Genomic DNA, 18,323 nt, shown 5'->3' with positions numbered 1-18,323 from the left:
TTCTGACATCTTGCAAACAAATTCAAGCAGAAACTGTCCAAAAACTCACAAGTTCAATGGATGCAAGACTTGTGAAGCTGCTATCAAATAAGGGGTCCTATGTTACAATGTAACGTGACCTGTTAAAATGTTTAAAAAGTTAAAATGTTGTTAAAAGTTTGATTGAAATAGCTTTTGATTTCAGTAAATATGCTGCAAACACAACAAATGACAATTTTCAGTTCTTTACAACCTATAAAGTGTTTTGAAACTTACTGTGCGGAATAATTTGAAACAGTGCATTGTAAGTGTTTTATGTTTAAAAAAAATCCTGTTATCATTAGGAGGTTTGTTCAGTAAAATTTGAATTGTACTCTTAATAGTTGAGAACATGAGAATTATGCTGACTGTTATTTACATCAATTATTTAGGTAAATGAGAAAAATATAATTTGCATAATAATTTGGAACACGGTGTAAATGGTTATTATTAAGCACACACAATATGTTACTTATGTATTAAAGAGAAATCAGATTTTAAAGATGGAATTTAATCTACTGAATGCTAATGCATTTATGTCAGCATTACCCTTAGTGGCCAGGAGAGGACGACAAAACAGCAGAGAAAATATTGGTCGCCTCTACTAGCGGGAGGGGACAGGAAAACCATGCGCTCACTTTTATCAGCTTCACATCTCTGCAGGAAGCGATTTGCCTTTGTGCACCAACAAGAACACTATACACAGTCTGTTCTCACCGCAGGGACGCAGCGGCTTCTGCTGCAGGCGCATTAATAGTTGAAAGAGCTGACTTATTGCTGAACTGGTTACAAATGGCACAAAAGATCAAAGCGGAAGAGAGCAAAGTGACATAAGAGGAGGAAATATGAGTAGCAGGGAACTTCCTACTAAATCAACCTGAATTGTTTACAATAAGAAAGGCTCAATAGCAAAATCTTAAGGGCTAGCTCCACCCTAAAGTGAAAATAAAGTTTCCCAAGAATTGAGTTAAATGTTGCTTTTAGTACTTTGAAGTGATGGCACCAGGGGCGGACTGACAACTCATGGGGCCCCTGGGCAATAGGGGATCATGGGGCCCCTGTGTCCTTGCCCAAACTCAAAAAAGCCTATGAAAAAGGTACCAAGGGCATCTCATGGGGCCCCCTACTGAACCCGGGCCCTCGGGCAGTGCCCGAGTTTCCAAATGGTCAGTCCGCCCCTGGATGGCACAGTAAATGGTGACTGGCACTGGTCTTTAGTGAATGTATAGGCTGTACATTGGCTGATGTTACTGCTCTCCAGTCAATTGATGGGCTTCAAGTATTGTAACATCACTGGTTTCTTATCAATAGCTCTCTAGTCAATGGATAGGCTAAGCAGCATAATGTCACTGGTTTCTAATTATTAGACCAGCTGTATAATGAGCGATGTCAATGGTCTCTGGTGAATGGATAGGATGTATCCGAAGTAATGTTACTCATCTCTAGTGAATGGATAGGTTCAGTGCTGAGTGATATTATTCTCTTTTGCAGGGTTTTCAAAACTTCAGGCTTTAGGGGAGCCAGACTGTGGCCAGTGCGAGTAGAAACTGCCCCAGCATTAGTGGAACCAGATCGTGTCTAAGGCTCGGTGGTTATTGAGAGTAAACATATTAAAATAGTGCCTGTGGTAAGTAAGCGGAGGAATAGTGCCCCATCGTTGGTGTCAGTGGGGGGAATAGAGCCCAATCATTTATATTAGAAGGAGGAATTATGCTCCATCATTGGTGTCAATGGGAGGACCAGCGCCCCGCTGCTGGCGTCAGCGGGTGGACCAGCGCCCCGCTGCTGGCGTCAGCGGGTGGACCAGCGCCCCCGCTGCTGGCGTCAGCGGGTGGACCAGCGCCCCCGCTGCTGGCGTCAGCGGGTGGACCAGCGCCCCCGCTGCTGGCGTCAGCGGGTGGACCAGCGCCCCCGCTGCTGGCGTCAGCGGGTGGACCAGCGCCCCGCTGCTGGCGTCAGCGGGTGGACCAGCGCCCCGCTGCTGGCGTCAGCGGGTGGACCAGCGCCCCGCTGCTGGCGTCAGCGGGTGGACTAACACCCCGCTGCTAGTGTTAGTGGAAAGACTGCCCCAGTGCTGGTGTAAGTGATAGGAATGGTGCCTCATCATTGGTTTCAGGGGGAGGAATAGTGCTTAATATCAGTGGAAGCAACAATGCCCCCAAGGGCCCGATAAATGCAAGCAAAGGGCAGCACCTGTCCCGCAGACTTCAGTTTGGAGACTACTGTTCTAGTGATTGGATAGGCTGAATACCGAGCGATGTTAATGGTCGCTAATGAATGAATAGCCTGCACACTGATTGATGTCACTGGTTTTGATAAATGGATAGGCTGCATACTGAGGGATGTCACTAGTCTCTAGGTGATAGATAGTCAGCATACCAAGGGATGTCACTGGACTCAAGTGAATGGATAGGCTGTATATTGAGTGATGTCATCAATCTCTAGCAAAAGGATGGGCTGCATACTGAGGGATGTCACTGGTCTATAGTGAATGGATAGACTGCACTCTCAGAAATGCCATGTCCCTATAGATTGGTGTTGAATTTGCAGTGAAGGATAGACTGAATTTTCACAAGCCTTTGAAATAACCTCTAACATTGGAATTATGCTCTAATCTCTTAATAAAAAGGTGCACACCTCTCATAACATCAAAGGAGAAGTACTAATAAGTTCAATGAAAAGCATTTTTGCGGATTTAGCTTCCCATTGACTGATCAAAGCAATGAGTTTGCCAGTTGCCTGGATTTTCACACTCTGCAGCTGCCATTAGCATAGGCCTCAGCATTTCCATATACTTTCATAAAGTTCAGAAAAAATTGTTTTCTACAATGTCACAGATTTCATGAAATCACTGGACTAGAAATTGCTAGTATAGTGCAACAGAACTCACCCAGCTCAAAGGAGACACTGCTTGGGACACGCAAAATCTAAGTGGGGAGAAGAAAGAAAAAGTAGAAATATTCATTGTCATCACAGGAGCTCATAGCAATTCCTGTTCAGCTGAGAGCTGCAGACATTCAGGAATGTTGAATCACTCATCAACAATGCTGTAAGAGTCTTACCCTGTGGCTGCTGTTTGCTCTCAGACATTCTATGGGACATACAGGAAAAAGCGCACCCAGTCGAACAGAACAAACAGCAATCATGCCCACAAACAGCAACCACTGAACTGCTTTCCACCATTTCTTTGCCCAGTTGGCATAAACTCCAACTTCAGCACATGCGCTTTTTCATTATTGTCAGAATGACAACACTCCAGGTGGCTCTCACTTGGGTCCTCAAACTCCGGTTGCTATAGCCCAAACAGGGTCCATCACCTCCATGGAATAAATAATATGTAGGCCAGCAACCCATTTCCCATATCCTGCCAGACTCTGCTCCTCTCTCAAGGTGTCTCACCCTCCTACAGGGCATAGTCAAAAGAGGGTGAAATTACAGAGCAGAGGCATGAGGTGATGTGTGTGATAAACTTCAAGCTATAAAGTTTGTTGAGTATGGAAATTTGGTTGCATGCCTACACTTGAACTTGTCGTTCATGCCGATTCCTAGGCTGTGAAGCAGATTGCATTCTGATTACCTGCCAATGTTGCTGCCAATGTGGGGCCAGTACATACAACTCTTTCTGGATCTGCATAGCAAGGGCTAGTATATTACAGTCCCACTCCTTAGCCAAGGGGAAAAAGATGGTGAACAAGAGTATACAGCACACAAGAAGATGGGTAATTTAGCACTGAAGTGATATACATAGACAGAGAGTGGAATTATAATACCTTGTCAATTTTTTAACCCTCCCTGTTTATCCTGGTGACTAATGTTAGGGGCACAAAATGTTATGGTTAAAGCCAAAATAAAGGGTAACGGTAGGGAAGGTTAAATCTTCCATGTGTGAAACCTATTCTTATGCCAACTGTCAAAGACGGGTTTTCCCTTCATTTTCGAAAGACGTACTCCACATTCCTGTTGTATCTTCTAAATAACTGGTAAATCTTTGCAATGGGACACAAATTGAAACAGATTTTGTTCCCAAAAAAAAATCTTAGTGGCAAGTGCTTACCTCCCTGGTGGCCAATGTCACCTTTCTTCTCTCCATGCAAATGTTACAACCTCAGACTCTTCAAGCTTTTGACACTTCTGGGAGTGTTGGATGTCTGTATCCCCCAACACATGCTGTGGTTCCATCCTCTGACCCCTATTTTACTACAGGACACAGTAGAGGGTATATGACAGAGTAGTAGGGGGTCAAAAGATGGAAATACTGTGAACATCTGGGAGACACAGACATCCGACACTCCCAGAAATGTTACACAATGAAGAGCCTGATGGGGGAGGCAACTCTCAAACAGAAGGGAAATATGACACATGGGCCACCAGACAGGTTAGTATACCTCTTCTTTAGCAAGGACATGCCATTTATATTTGATTTTTAGTTGATATCATTGTCGCTGTAACCAATCCCTAGTCTATACACAACTAAAAAAAAAAACATTTTCACTTTTGATATAGTTTAAACCACTTCCAGTGAACTCCATAAATAGATACTCACTGCTCCTTTCATGAGGAACGTGTTGTAAAAATCCAAGAAAAGCTTTTTTCCCTCTTTGGCTGTGAGGTTTCTCAAGATCTCCACATGCAGGTAGCAGAGCTACAGGTGAACAAAAGGAACAGGTATTAGAAAGCGAGCAGGAAATAGGTAATCTCATCTCAAGTCAGTTCTTTAGCCAAGCATTAAATTGTGGTCCTACATATGATATCACAACACCGAGAGCAGTACGTTCTACATTGACATTCACAACATCAGCGCCGCAGTCTGTGCATGACTTCCCAGAGACTTTACAATCAGGGATGTATTCAGATGATGAGATGCTACTGACTTGCACACAGCCGATGTGATCAGTTATGTAATCCATTTTAGCAGAAATAAAAACCAGACTGAGGTACTGAACGCATTAAAGAAGACCTCCACTCTAGACACAAGTCTTTCTATAGTTTTTAATAGCTGTATCATCTGAAACTCTAAAGTAAACATCTATCATTTCTATTGTAATTCACCTATAACGTTCCACTTTTTCAGCAACGCAGTTAAGATACATTCAGCTCCCGGAGTTTATAACGGGTGGACAAAGGTGATAGCTCAGGTGCAGAGATCTCACCACTGGAGTCCTTGAGAGATATAGGATAACCAAACCAACTGACAGGCTATATTATTTATATATATATATATATATATATATATATATATATACACATACATATACACATACATACACACACATATATATACACATACATACACATATATATATATACACACATACATACACATATATATATATTTTTTATATATATATATATATATATATATATATATATATATATATATATATACACACATACACATATTATATTTATATATATATATATATATATATATATATATATATATATACACACACATACATACACACACACATTATATATATATATATATATATATATATATATATATATATATATATATATATATACACATACATACACACATATACATACATACATACATATATATATATATATATATATACACACACACACACACATACATATATATATCGGTCTAAGGCTGGTCAAAGCAGGCAGAATACTCCATGACAAACATGATTGTGGATGTTCTTGGGCAATTATACCAGAAGTGGACATTATTACCCTGCTGGACTACAGTCCCTACTGGGGAGCAACAAACTTACCTGAGAGTTCTATGACGGAGCATCATTTTATGCTGAGGCATCAGACCACAAGACACATAGGGAACAGCATGAAGGTAGCTCAGAATAATGGGTGGACATGTTGGGTAGAGGTTGAATCAAATACACAGCTATCCCAAAGGTAAAGATTTCCACCCCAAAATGAATAGTTATATCCCTGTATGACTGTATGGCCAAATGCAACCTTCAGTACTGTGTAGCTGTAAGGCTGTAGTGTTTTGCTAGGTTGATTGTGAAATGGTTTTAATATAAAAACGTAGCTGAGGGTAATACCTTTAAGGCTTGTTACTTCTCTTTAGAACTGGAACAAGATTTGACTAAACTGTCTACTACACGAGACTACAAATCCAAAGTGACTGCCATATACAAACTGAAGCATCAAAACTACATAGCTGTCTGAAACCAAGCAGCACAGCTGCAGGGTCAATTCACACTACAAAATCCTCCAGATCCATTCCAGATGCGTTTCTGTATGCATGTTTTTTACATGTTCCAATGCGATTTTGATGCGTTTCAGATGCTTTTTTTTTTCCTGTTGTTTTCACTCTATTGGGGTCTGGTGAGTGTTCGATGTGTGTAGGTGACTTTTTGATGCATTTTATCGTGCTCCAGTACAGTTCTATGCAGGAAAAATGCAGCATGTTCTACTTTTATTCTGGAACTGGAACGGCAAGCACTCGTGTGAACTATGCTATTGGAAACCATAAAACTTACTTTCCATGTATTTTTGATGCAGAGAAGAAAGCACTGGAACACATGTGGCGTGAACTGGCCCTGAAATTGAAGTAGATGAAATAGCAAAGGCTTCATAAAACAAGCAGGGTTCAAACTACTGGGCGCATCCAAACACCTCAGCCTGTTTTTTTCTCCAGGGATCCAGCGCTGTCCTCACCCAGGCCTGTTCTTCACTGGTCTTAAGATGTCAGCACCGGGGACCCGAACTGTGGGAAGCCTGCTGTGACTCCTCACAGCTTTACAGCCAGCTCCTCACTGCCAATGTGCGAGCCACGCTGCACCTTGTGGATTGACCCATAGCCTTCTGGGACCTAAGACAAGTCCCAGAAGGTTGTATAGGGGGAAGGAGGGGAAGAACTCCTCATCTAGGAGATTCCAGCGGAAAGGGGAATGGATACCTCTATAAATTAGGAAATAAAGCAGAACTTCTCCTTTTGGGTGAAGGTCCGCTTTAGGTCAAAACTCCTGAGCCCAGAGGAAATGGAAGTCAATTTAGCAACCAAAACATTTTTTTTCCCTTTTATTGCTACGAACCATATTTATCATTAAAAACGTTGGATTCTTGGACATTTATCTGGCCTCTGGACAGTATGGCTTCTCAGCTCTGGGTCTCCCCACTTTGTGGGGTGCTGCCAAACTGGAGCTAGTGTGCCCAGTGGTAATTCTATTGACCCATTGAACATCTGTTTCCAGTGACTTGTTTTTACTTTAATTTAGCAATAGAACCCTAATAGAGGTTCTAACCTTCCCCAATCCATCCAAACCTAGAAAAAAAGCGAGGTGGGATCAGACTGTAAAAGGTATCATTCTCTCATATGTTTGTTATTTTGATGAAAAGTATGATTGTTGTGATGGTTGTAAAGAGACAGGCAAAAGACATTAAGAAGCTATCAGACACACCTTGTATAATGGAGCTGACCCTCTGAGAGCAGCAAGAAAGGAAGAAAGACAAGTAAACACACAATTCACAGAAATGAAATACAAGACTCTGGCGTTTACTACCTTTCCTGTCCTGGTCTGCCTGGCAAACTGAATAGAATTCCCAGATTTTAAGACAACAAAAAAAGGGGTGACATGACGTGTGCTAATATTGCAACGTCTTAGAGAAAGAAATGTTATATAACTTAAAATCGTGTTAAATATCTATCCACTATGGAACAGAAAGAAAATAATTTTACACTTTTAAAAGCATTTTCAACAGAATAACACATACAAAATAACTGTACCCAAAGTGTTCCTATTGGCACAGGACAAACCAGAGCAGAGTTGTACAGAAATAGGAAAAAAACAGTGGGGGAAATGCTGCAGAAAGTGGACACTTTGAAGTGTAAAGAAAAAATATGTCTACATGTTAATTAAAAAAAAAAAAAAAAAATCAGGGTTCTGTGAAACCTTAGGGTTCCTCCAAAGATTGCTAGGGTTCCTTGATTCATTGACCTCCCATATACAGTAATTCCGGAGTGAATGCCACTTGGCAGAGTCAGCAGTATTACGCCAATGATCTTATTTGCTGGCATTCTGACCACCACTGCAAGGGGGCATTCTGACCACTGGCCACCAATGTAAGGGTCATTTTTCCCAGACTGCCAATTAATTGGTTTCAACAGAGATTCCCCAAGACCTGGTAATTATTTTAGGGGTTCCTCTGGGGTGAAAATGAGAAGAAAGGCTGTTCCAGAAGGTGCTATGAGGTTGTTGAGCTGTGGCTAATGGACCTCCCATCTGATGGTTCCTGCATACTTTTAGGCCCAACAAAGCCATCCGCATGATAACGAATATATTTGTTTCCATCTGTAAGGGTGCCATTTTGACCACTGCTTTAAAAGTATTTTCCCCCACTGATTTTAGCAGAGGTTCCACAAGACCTGAAACCTATTTCAAGGGTTCCTCTGGGGTAGGAAGGTTGATAAAGATTGATGGATGCATTATAACTTAGACACTGTTATTACATCCAAACACAAACTGCTGAAGGTATAAAGTGCAAGCACCTAGAGGGGTCTGTACATAGTCGGTAAGGTTGAATAAAGACACCAGTCCATCCAGTTCAACCTGAAACTGAACATAGCTGCTGCGGCTTCCAATACCATGTAATTATGCCTAAATGATGGACCATTCTGACAGCAAAAAATGTCAACATATATGGGAATTCAGAGCTTGCTCCCCATAGTCTTATTGGCCTATCATTATGATGGGTTACTTAACTCAGTGTTTCTCAACCTTTTTTCCGTCAAGACACCCTTTAAAATATGGAGAGTCTTGAGGCACCCCAGTCTAAAATGTGAAGAACTATTCTAATAGTTTTATATAATGCAGTAACATCCACACATGTACGACATCCAACATTAGAGAGGATTTATTCTTTCAAAGCAAATACACTTTGCACATTGGTACTGACTAGTATTCCAATGTTTCTCTTCTCCCTCAGTTTTTCTCCATCACTGAGCTAATGTGACCCTAGCACTGATGGAGAGGGGTGGGGGAAGGTCAAACTAGGATGCTGTGCAGGCGGCTGACAACCTCCTTATCAACGGATGATGTTATTGGCTGTCAGGATGCCTGTGGCTAGAAGGTCATAATAGTGTACTATGAAAACCTGTGACTTTGTGTAACTAAAAGGCAGGCTTGTTCCACCCACTTGCTTGTATACAAGTTTTGGGCAATTTTTGGGCATTTCGCCAAGGCCCCCCTGAAGAAACCTCAAGGCACCCTGGTTGAGAAAGGATGACTTAACTGGCCAATATGTACATGCAGGACATGCAAGCTTCATCACTACAGGAAATGCTGGAGATTTGGTCTATCACTTCAGCTTATTTTGTAGGTTACTGCAAGTATGTGAATCTCTAGGTGCCTGCAGTTATACCAGCAATATTATTTTGGGTGGTGGTGGAGCGGAGGCAATGACAGATCCTCTTTAAAGTATAAAGTATGTTGGTTAAAAATGAAATTTCTTGATGAATGCTGATTGAATGGGAGGGCCATCAGTGATGTGGCTATCAGTCCCAATGGAAATGGAGTATAGCGGTCAGGTCATAGTGTGGGTTGGGGGTTTGCCCTTGTCAGTGGATATAAAGAAGGTAAATGTTTGCAGGGATAGACTATGACATGCTTTGTACTGTGTTACATCACATTAAGTTATTTTATGCTACACACATATTCCAATTGGGACTATCCAGAAAAAAAAAGAAACATAGAAGCCACCACTTAAGTAAACCTGTCACATAATCTAAGTAATGATTCCAATATATGAACTTAAAAGTAGAAAAGAAGGGTGCTTGTGCATACCGGTCTTTGCATACAATTGATATACAAATGTCCATGAACTCTTTTATGAAATCAGAGCTCTGGCATCTTCTGCTCTCTTGTATGCTCTATGCCTAGTGCCATTCATGAGTTAAGCCCCAGCTATGCCAATCAAGAAATACAAAGGTTCTACTAAAGGTCCTGATATAAGATTTAGAAGAAAAATAAAGCAGGGGTAGCCCCAAATTAGAGTTAAAGTTGAGGTCTCTGTAAAGCACACATAACATATTAAAGGGCTTCTTGGCTCAAAGAATACAGTTTTAAAGGATAACCAGGTTCTTTGTCAACACCAAGTTTGTCTATACACTTTTGTGGTCTGACAGGTTCACTTTAAGCAGTCCCCATTTTCACAGGTATGGTACAGATAAGTAGCTGCTATCTTCTTACGATCTTACCACTGGACTTGGGTCATACTGTAGTACAACATGATGCAGGAACACCATAATATAAGCAGGGTGCTCTTTTACAAGTTCAATGCTCTGGAAATAGCTGCTTTGGTCATCAACATTCTGTAAAGACAATAAGGGGACAACGTTAAGTAAACAACTAAAGTAACAGTTCTCTGAAATCTACCATGTTTCATTATTGAATTCCCTTTGTGCCACCATCCCGGCCTCCGGCAGCCCTTACATTCATCATTTTTGTTTGTTCAACCGGTGGGGTTGAAGGAAAAATATAAAATGCTTTGATTCCCTCATCCACACATTTGATGTGGATGTAGGAATCCTCCCCGATGTGCCATTTGGTTCTGACATCGGGGAGCCTTCCCCTGCTGCAGGAATGTAATGATCAGTGCTAGGGGGAATTGAGCAATCGGCAAAAACCGTACAGGCTGGTTGTACAGAAGTCGATCAGTAGAATGACTTCTGTAAAACCAGGGTGCCCATACCTGGATCGAAATTATGCCGGTCTCTGCTGAAGCTGCCAAATTTCGATCCATGTATGGTGGTCATGGGTTCGATTCCCGACCATGGCACCTCCTGCATGGAGTTTGCATGTTCTCCCTGTGTTCGCGTGGGTTACCTCCGAGTGCTCTGGTTTCCTCCCACATTCCAAAGACATGCTGGTAGGTTAATTGGCTTCTGTATAAATTCTCCTAGTTTTATCCCTGGCCATGCGGGATCTCCTGCATGGTAGGGGTTTGGGAAAGACCTGGCAACCTACCCTGTAAAAATAATTGCTAAGAGAATTCATGGAAGAAGTCGCTTAAGAGTGACGGTCCATGCAATCGCCAAGGGTCGGATACGACTGAATGGATAGATAGACGGTGGGCTTCAGACTCACCTACCTCCAGACCAGTGAGATAGACTGCACTTCATTTTGTCAAATTATTCATAGTCAGATGAGCGTATGGATTGTAAACTTTTCAGTGATTTCTATGGAGCTTTGAAACATGAACTTGTATTCAGAAGGTTTGTAGGAATGAATGAAAATGCAGAGGATATGTTCACGAAAATATGCTGACAAGGTGTAAGCTGCTAGGAGGAGGAGAAAGTAGAGTGAGCATAAGGATAACCTAAGTAGTCAGCTGCTGCTTCTTCACTGTCTGGGAATGAGGAAGTCAATGTATTCTTTAGGGGCTCATTTACATTTGCGAAAGACAGGGGGCGGGGTTCATTTTTACTGCCCCCCCTTTTAAGGCAGCTGTCAGGGGTGTAAACATGTCGTAACTGCAATTATACCGCTGTCAAGCTCGCCTGATGGTATTTCCTGCTGTGCATGAACCATTCAAGTGAATGGGGCTGCACTGCAACTGCCCCACAACCAAGCACAACATGCGCGGTTGCAACGTGGTTGTCCTGCATTTAGGTGGTTAAAGCAGGCAGTGAGGAGTCGTTGGGTCTTTTCACTGCCTGTCTAATGTTCTCTGAAGAGCAATCCTAACACGGATTACTCTTCAGAGAGCAAAGCAGGTGTAAACAGGAACTAATGAGACGTTTAAACTAGTTTTTGAAGCCTCACAAATGCCTGTCAATGCTTTCTGTCAATTGTGTGCATTGCAGTAGACAGTGTTGTTCATATGGTCGCATTTGTGGAGCTTCATGTTGCATTGCACCAAAATGTATCCGACATGTTCGGTTGGCTTTACTGCTCCCCAGATGCCTCCATTCATGTTCACATGCTGCAAATGTGCCACCTCACAAATGTCCCCATGGCGTTTACAGCATGATTGAGATGTGATTAGAGAGGGTTACTAGTCCAGATGATAATACAAAAATCCATACAATAGAAAACCTACACAGAGGAGGTGTTTTGGAAGCATTATTTAATGTGACGCAAATGCATCAAAAGATGTTCAAAACACATCAGTAACACATCTTAGTGTGATAGGTGCATTAATGGGTAGCAATGGTTTTAAAATGTTCACAACAGTGCTTGAGCAGCATTTTTACCACTCCCCCTTTAGCTGCAGAGACAGCAGCTAGGGGTGTAAACATGCTGCCGCCACAATGCTTTGCTTCACAGCTATGGTAGAAATAATACCCCCTGTTGCTTTCAGCAAGTGTAACCCTCACCGAAGGTGACCCATTCATGTAAATAGGGCCACTTTGCATGCAGTTGCTGTACACTAGTGTTGGGTGCAAGGGGTTAAAGAAAGCGGTCATATTACGTAAAACACAGCTTCTCGGCCTTTTGGCTAAGATCAAGTGTAGTATCTGTTCTTATCAGTGTCCAGTAGGGGTGCTCCACGGTCATCCTAACCTTGTGGAGATGGCTGTTTGTATAGTACTCCTGCTGGAATGATGGGGGTCTGGACGGCTAGTACCGGGGGGACAGAAAGCGTGGTGCCCACGAGTAGAAGCTGGGGCCCGTGAGTAATTCTCCCGAGGAGACCGGAAGGACCCAGTTCCTCCTGATTTGGACGGATCTACCTTGTCTGGCCAGGGGTCGGGAAGGCAGAAAGTCCGCAAACCAGTGCCCCCTGAGTAGTCGCCTCAGGGGTGCCACTAGTAACACCTGGGTGTGGGACCCCACAGTGTGAAGATGGCACATGGTCACTGAGTTTCCACTTTTCTTGCACAGCGCCCTTAGGACCAGGCCTTTTGGCTAGGACCAGGGCAATTTTTGCTACAGGCCTCAGGGCCTGGTCTGTGCACTATTTGGCACGACCACTTTTTTATTTTTTATTTATTTAATTTATTGCACCTCCCACGTTTTGTCACTTTTTCTTTACTTATGTGTGTGTTTTCCTCACAGGATGGAGGGTGTGGGTCCTCGGGCCTGCCCTGAAGTCTAGGGGGAGGATGTGTGGCCTTTTGGTTCCTTCCTCCCCTGTTCCTAGGGGGTTTTCTCTTTGGGAGAGCCCCCTGACCAAGTACTGGGTGTCTGGCTTCGGCTGGACACAAGGAACGGTGGACCACCAGGCCTTTTGGCCAGGAGGACCAAATGGGAACCTTGTGCCTGTCAGGAGCTTCGTGCCCCGGGGGATCAGGGTAGTGGCCCATCCCCTTTGGGGGAAGGACAAAGCACACCCCTAAGTGAACTTTTTTGTGTGGTGTTTTGCACTTGCACATTTTTTGTGAACACTTACAGGTTTTTCGTTATCTGCACGTTTGCGGACTTAAAAAAAAAAAAAGAATTAAGTAAAACACAGCTGGAGATGATCATATGGATCCCACAAGAATTTTGGGCATTGGATGAAAATAGTAGTAGATGGACACGGGATGTATTGAGAGTTTGGGATGGTTTACACAAGTCTATGGGTTGGAAATATAATTATTGTTACCATTGGTGGACACAGAATTTTTTTTCTCCGGGGAAGGGAAACGTTTTGGGAAAATGGTTTAAAGATAGAAATGCACGTTTGGGAGATATATTAGATAAAGGGCAGTTATGCACTTTTCAAGAATTGAAGAAAAAAAGGAATTTGTTTTCTGTTTTAGATAAAGTGAGATATTACCAATTGGGACATTTTGTCTCAACACTTCCTCAGCCTCTGAGGATGGCCGGGTACATGCTCCCATTTGAAAGACTGCTGAGCTCAAAGACAGATTGTGGACATATAATATCTAGGATTTACAAGATCCTGGTTGAACTGGGGGGAGCTGGATCTCTGTCGTTCTTGGAGGGTTGGGAAAGAGAACTGGGTACAAAAATGAATAATCACCAGAAGAGGAAAATGGTTAAGTTAATGCACGGGGTGACGAACACGAATATAGGTGAGATGAATTATAAATGTTTGTCTAGATCAGTGGTTCTCAACCTTGCTAATGCCGTGACCCTTTAATACAGTTCCTCATGTTGTGGTGACCCCCAACCATAAAATTATTTTCGTTGCTACTTCATAACTGTAATTTTGCAGTGGGAGGAGTAGTGCCATATCATTGGTGTCAGTGAGAGGAGTAGTGCCACATCACTGATGTCAGTGGAAGGACTAGTGTCCCATCATTGGCGTCAGTGGGAGGAATAGTGCCCCATCGTTGGTGTCAGTGGGAGGAATAGTGCCCCATCATTGGTGTCAGTGGGAGGAATAGTGCCCCATCGTTGGTGTCAGTGGGAGGAATAGTGCCACATCGTTGGTGTCAGTGGGAGGAATAGTGCTCCATCATTGGTGTCAGTGTGGGAGGAATAGTGCCCCATCATTGGTGTCAGTGTGGGAGGAATAGTGCCCCATCATTGGTATCAGTGGGAGGAATAGTGCCCCATCATTGGTGTCAGTGTGGGAGGAATAGTGCCCCATCATTGGTGTCAGTGGGGGGAGAGGGGGGGGGATAGTGCCTCATCATTGATACTAGTGTGGGGGGGAATTGTGCCCCATCATTGGTGTCAGTAGGGGGGGGGGGGGGTAGTGCCCCATCGTTGGTGTCATTGGGGGGAGGAAAAGTGCCCCATTGTTGGTGTCAGTGGGGGGAGGAATAGTGCCCCATCGTTGGTGTCAGTGGGGGGAGGAATAGTGCCCCATCGTTGGTGTCAGTGGGGGGAGGAATAGTGCCCCATCGTTGGTGTCAGTGGGGGGAGGAATAGTGCCCCATCGTTGGTGTCAGTGGGGGGAGGAATAGTGCCCCATCGTTGGTGTCAGTGGGGGGAGGAATAGTGCCCCATCGTTGGTGTCAGTGGGGGGGGGGGGGAGGAAATAGTGCCCCATCATTGGTGTCAGTGGGAGGAATAGTGCCCCATCATTGGTATTAGTGACACCAATGATGGGGCACTATTCCTCCTACTGACACCAATGATACTTACCTTGCTGACTCCTGCTCCAGCCTGGGCATGCTCCCTCCCTCTCCCATCTACAGCCATCATACCTGGCTGCAGCAGCACCATCTGCACACTACAGACACTTACATGTCAGCTGTCTTCCTTCTCCGGCCGCTCCCTTGCTCGATCTTCTTTGATCTTCGCGCTGCTGCTCGGCTCCTCCTCCTCGCCGGTGATTGGCCGCCTGTGTGCCTCTCCTGAGCTACAGTTCCGGCGGCCAATCACTGGCGAGGAGGCTGAGCTGTTGAGTGATCCCGGGGATGTAGCCAGATGACAGGGGCGGCATGTCATCCCGCGCACACATCGCGTCCAGGGAAATGTGGACGTATCTGCATGTGGGCGGACCCGCCTGGAGACTGATAGAGGAGTGGTGTCTCGGTTCCTAAGACTATTGGAAATATGTGTTTTCCGATGGTCTTAGGAGACCCCTGTGAAAGGGTTGTTCGACCCCCAAAGGGGTCGCGACCCACAGGTTGAGAACCGCTGGTCTAGATGGTATGCACACCTTTATGCTGGAGAGGGTGTGGGGCAATAGGGACAATGGCTCATATATGGTGGGATGCCCAAAAATTCAGTTATTTTGGCAGGAGATAATTTATCATATACAGGAGATTTGGGGGACATCTATCCAGAAGGATCCGTGGGTATGTCTTTTCCATAGAACAGAGTTGTCGGTAAAACAATATAAAAACAGTTTATTATACCATCTGATTGGTGCGGCAAAGGGTTTTGGAAAGCCCAGGATCCGCCAACAATGAGGGATTGGATAGAAAGAGTTGAATATGTTAGCAGGATGGAGGAACTTTGTTACATGGAGAAAGATGAAATGGAAAAGTTTACAAAGATTTGGAGTAGATGGTATGAGTTTAAAACATCAGAAAAATACATAAAAATTAAGGTCCCCCAATAGTAGTACCAGAGAATTTAAATGGTTAAAAGAGATCTACATACATGACTAGATCAATAGGAGGGGAAAGAGAGGATAAGACGAGATTGGACAGGGGTGTTTTGGGGAGGGTATGGGGATAAAGTTTATGTGTATGATCTAATAAGATTATATGGTAGTTTTGTAAAGTATTTTTTCCTAAAAGAAAATTTAATAAAATATATAATAATTAAAAAAGAAGGCTGTCAAATGAACTCTGAAGAGTGATCCAAGCACAAATCACTCTTCAGATATCAAAGTGCATGTGAACCATCCCTTAAAGATAGTGGGGTCGTTATCCTGACTTTGCTGTCCAGGCTTATTAAACAGAAATTCTTTAGCAGGTAAAAAGCCCCTTATGTACTTTTTATCTGTGGCATTAGCTATATTGTCTAAGGGTTCAGCCATCATCTCAAAATTTAATACACTACTATGAATATAAAAGAGCAAGCATATAATCACATTTTTTTTCCACGTAAACTGCAAAAATAACATCTAATTAAGGAGTAAAGGCAAATTTCAATGGCTCAGCAAATACTGACCGGCTCAATATCATTCTCAAAGTCTTCATCCTCCGCTCCTATGATGGAGGGGCTGGTCATGGAGTGGGAACCCTGGATAGAAAAGAAAAAGACATTTTCCCGTTACAGAAAATACACTAGTCATGTTCAGCCATGATAAAGAACAGTCTTTATATTAAAGTGGACCATAACTCTGATGTTAACATACAGCTAACCCAGTCTTGCTGCGATGGATAAATACAAACTAAAAGAAGGGCTAAACTACAAACTTTTCCTGACTTTTTCTCCATTCAGTGCAGGTCACATGGCTATAAGCCTTTGATCAAAAAATCTTTTCTGAAAGAGAATTAGTCATGTGACCCCCTTTAGTAGCGCTCACATGACCAGATACCTAGGCTTTATTTGTGAGAAACACTAAGGCTCTATGCACACTAGCGGTTTTTATAAGCTAAAAAATGCTGGAAAGAACACTGTATAAAAAACGCAGGTAGTAGTGTTTAGAAGAGTTAGCGCTTTATTAGCATTTTTACAGTACATGTAGAAAAAAAAAGCTGTTAGGAGAGTTTCAGTAGCAATTAGCGGCGTTTAGCGGTTTTTGTCTGCTGAAAAAATGCTCCTAAAAGCTCTACAAAGACATTTTTTTTCTGCTCCTAGATGCTGAAGCTCAAAAAATGCTAATCACCTGAAGTAGTGTGCATGGACACATAGGGGTTTATTTACTAAAGCTGGAGAGTCCAAAATCAGACTCCCTTCTGCATAGAAACCAATCAGCTTCCAGGTTTCATTGCCAAAGCTTCATTGAACAAGCTGAGGTTAGAAGCCGATTGGTTTCTATGCAGAAGGGAGTCTGATTTTGGACTCTCCAGCTTTAGTAAATAAACCCCATAGGATAACACTACATCATCTGATGAAGTCACTGCAAAATGTCTAGGGCTTGCAATTATAGGGGGAATATGTGACTTTCATCTATGTCACAGTGCTCAGGCCCGCGTTTCCCATGCAGAGGAGTTGATTTACTAAAACTAAAGAGTGCAAAATCTGGTGCAGCTGTGCATGGTAGCCAAACAGACATCAGCTCGTTGAATTAAGCTTTGACATAAAAACTTGGAAGCCGATTGGTTTCTACGCAGAGCTGCAACAGATTTTGCACTCTCTAGTTTTAGTAAATCAAGCCAAATATCTAGCTATTCAGATCATTTGCAGGTTTGGTGGAAGAAATCATCATTCAAGAGATGAACAGGTCTGGAGCAAATGCTACTATTGCCCTCTGCTCTGTACAGGTGGACAGTATTCTTCTGGTCTATCAACATCTGTCAGATAAAACCAACATAGCAGATGACTAATCCTGCAGACTAAGCATTCATCATTGGACCTCTTATCTGTGTATCCCAATGAGGAATGATCCAAAATTGTTTGCTTGGCCATACCAACCAATCAGCTCCTCCAATGTATTCTTCTATGCACAACGAGAGAATAAAATTAATAACTCTGATAGGCTGTTATGGCCAACCTTGACAGAAAATTCTTCTCTGACAGTTGCTGATAAATAGGGCCCAGTTTAGCTTCAGCGTGCCTAACACCTAATCCTACTAATATTAGGCCTGCGTGCCAAATACCAGTGGTTACAAAATCTATAGATCTTCCTGTTAACACTGATAAAACAAGAGACCGAATGGAAAAATACAGTCACAGAGAAAATGTTGTACAGCTGACCACATTCTCCATGGATAAGGCAGATACACAAACATTAATTTTGTGATATAAAAAAAAAAAAACCCATGACAAAACTCACCCCATAATGACCGTCTTCTTGATCCATTCTAATGGTCTAGGTGTTCAGGGAGCCAGAGAGGGACCTAAAAGACA

The 18,323-nt window shown here is 43.0% G+C and overlaps 1 protein-coding gene and 1 pseudogene across 4 annotated transcripts in view; one reads left to right on the top strand and one right to left on the bottom strand.

Moving 5' to 3' along the window:
* The window catches only part of ARHGEF1 (Rho guanine nucleotide exchange factor 1), a 162,308-nt gene that overhangs the window by 85,416 nt on the left and 58,569 nt on the right, over positions 1 to 18,323 (bottom strand). For all 4 annotated transcript variants that reach the window (XM_089687347.1, XM_089687344.1, XM_089687346.1 and 1 more), the window contains exons 2-6: positions 18,250 to 18,313; positions 16,479 to 16,550; positions 10,211 to 10,324; positions 4,562 to 4,660; positions 2,909 to 2,945 (exon numbers count right to left, since the gene is read on the bottom strand). In XM_089687347.1, the coding sequence (XP_089543473.1) occupies positions 2,909 to 2,945; positions 4,562 to 4,660; positions 10,211 to 10,324; positions 16,479 to 16,550; positions 18,250 to 18,276 (349 nt within the window). In that variant the 5' untranslated portion in view covers positions 18,277 to 18,313. The remainder of the gene's footprint in view (positions 1 to 2,908; positions 2,946 to 4,561; positions 4,661 to 10,210; positions 10,325 to 16,478; positions 16,551 to 18,249; positions 18,314 to 18,323) is intronic.
* Positions 12,434 to 12,551, top strand: LOC149454570 (U2 spliceosomal RNA; annotated as a pseudogene).

This window comes from Staurois parvus, unplaced genomic scaffold (genome assembly GCF_062004578.1).
Source record: "Staurois parvus isolate SC_StPar_1 unplaced genomic scaffold, SC_StPar_1.0 ptg000423l, whole genome shotgun sequence".
Lineage (NCBI taxonomy): Eukaryota > Metazoa > Chordata > Amphibia > Anura > Ranidae > Staurois > Staurois parvus.
Note: the sequence above shows the minus strand (reverse complement) of the source record. Positions and strands in the feature narration are given on the sequence as shown.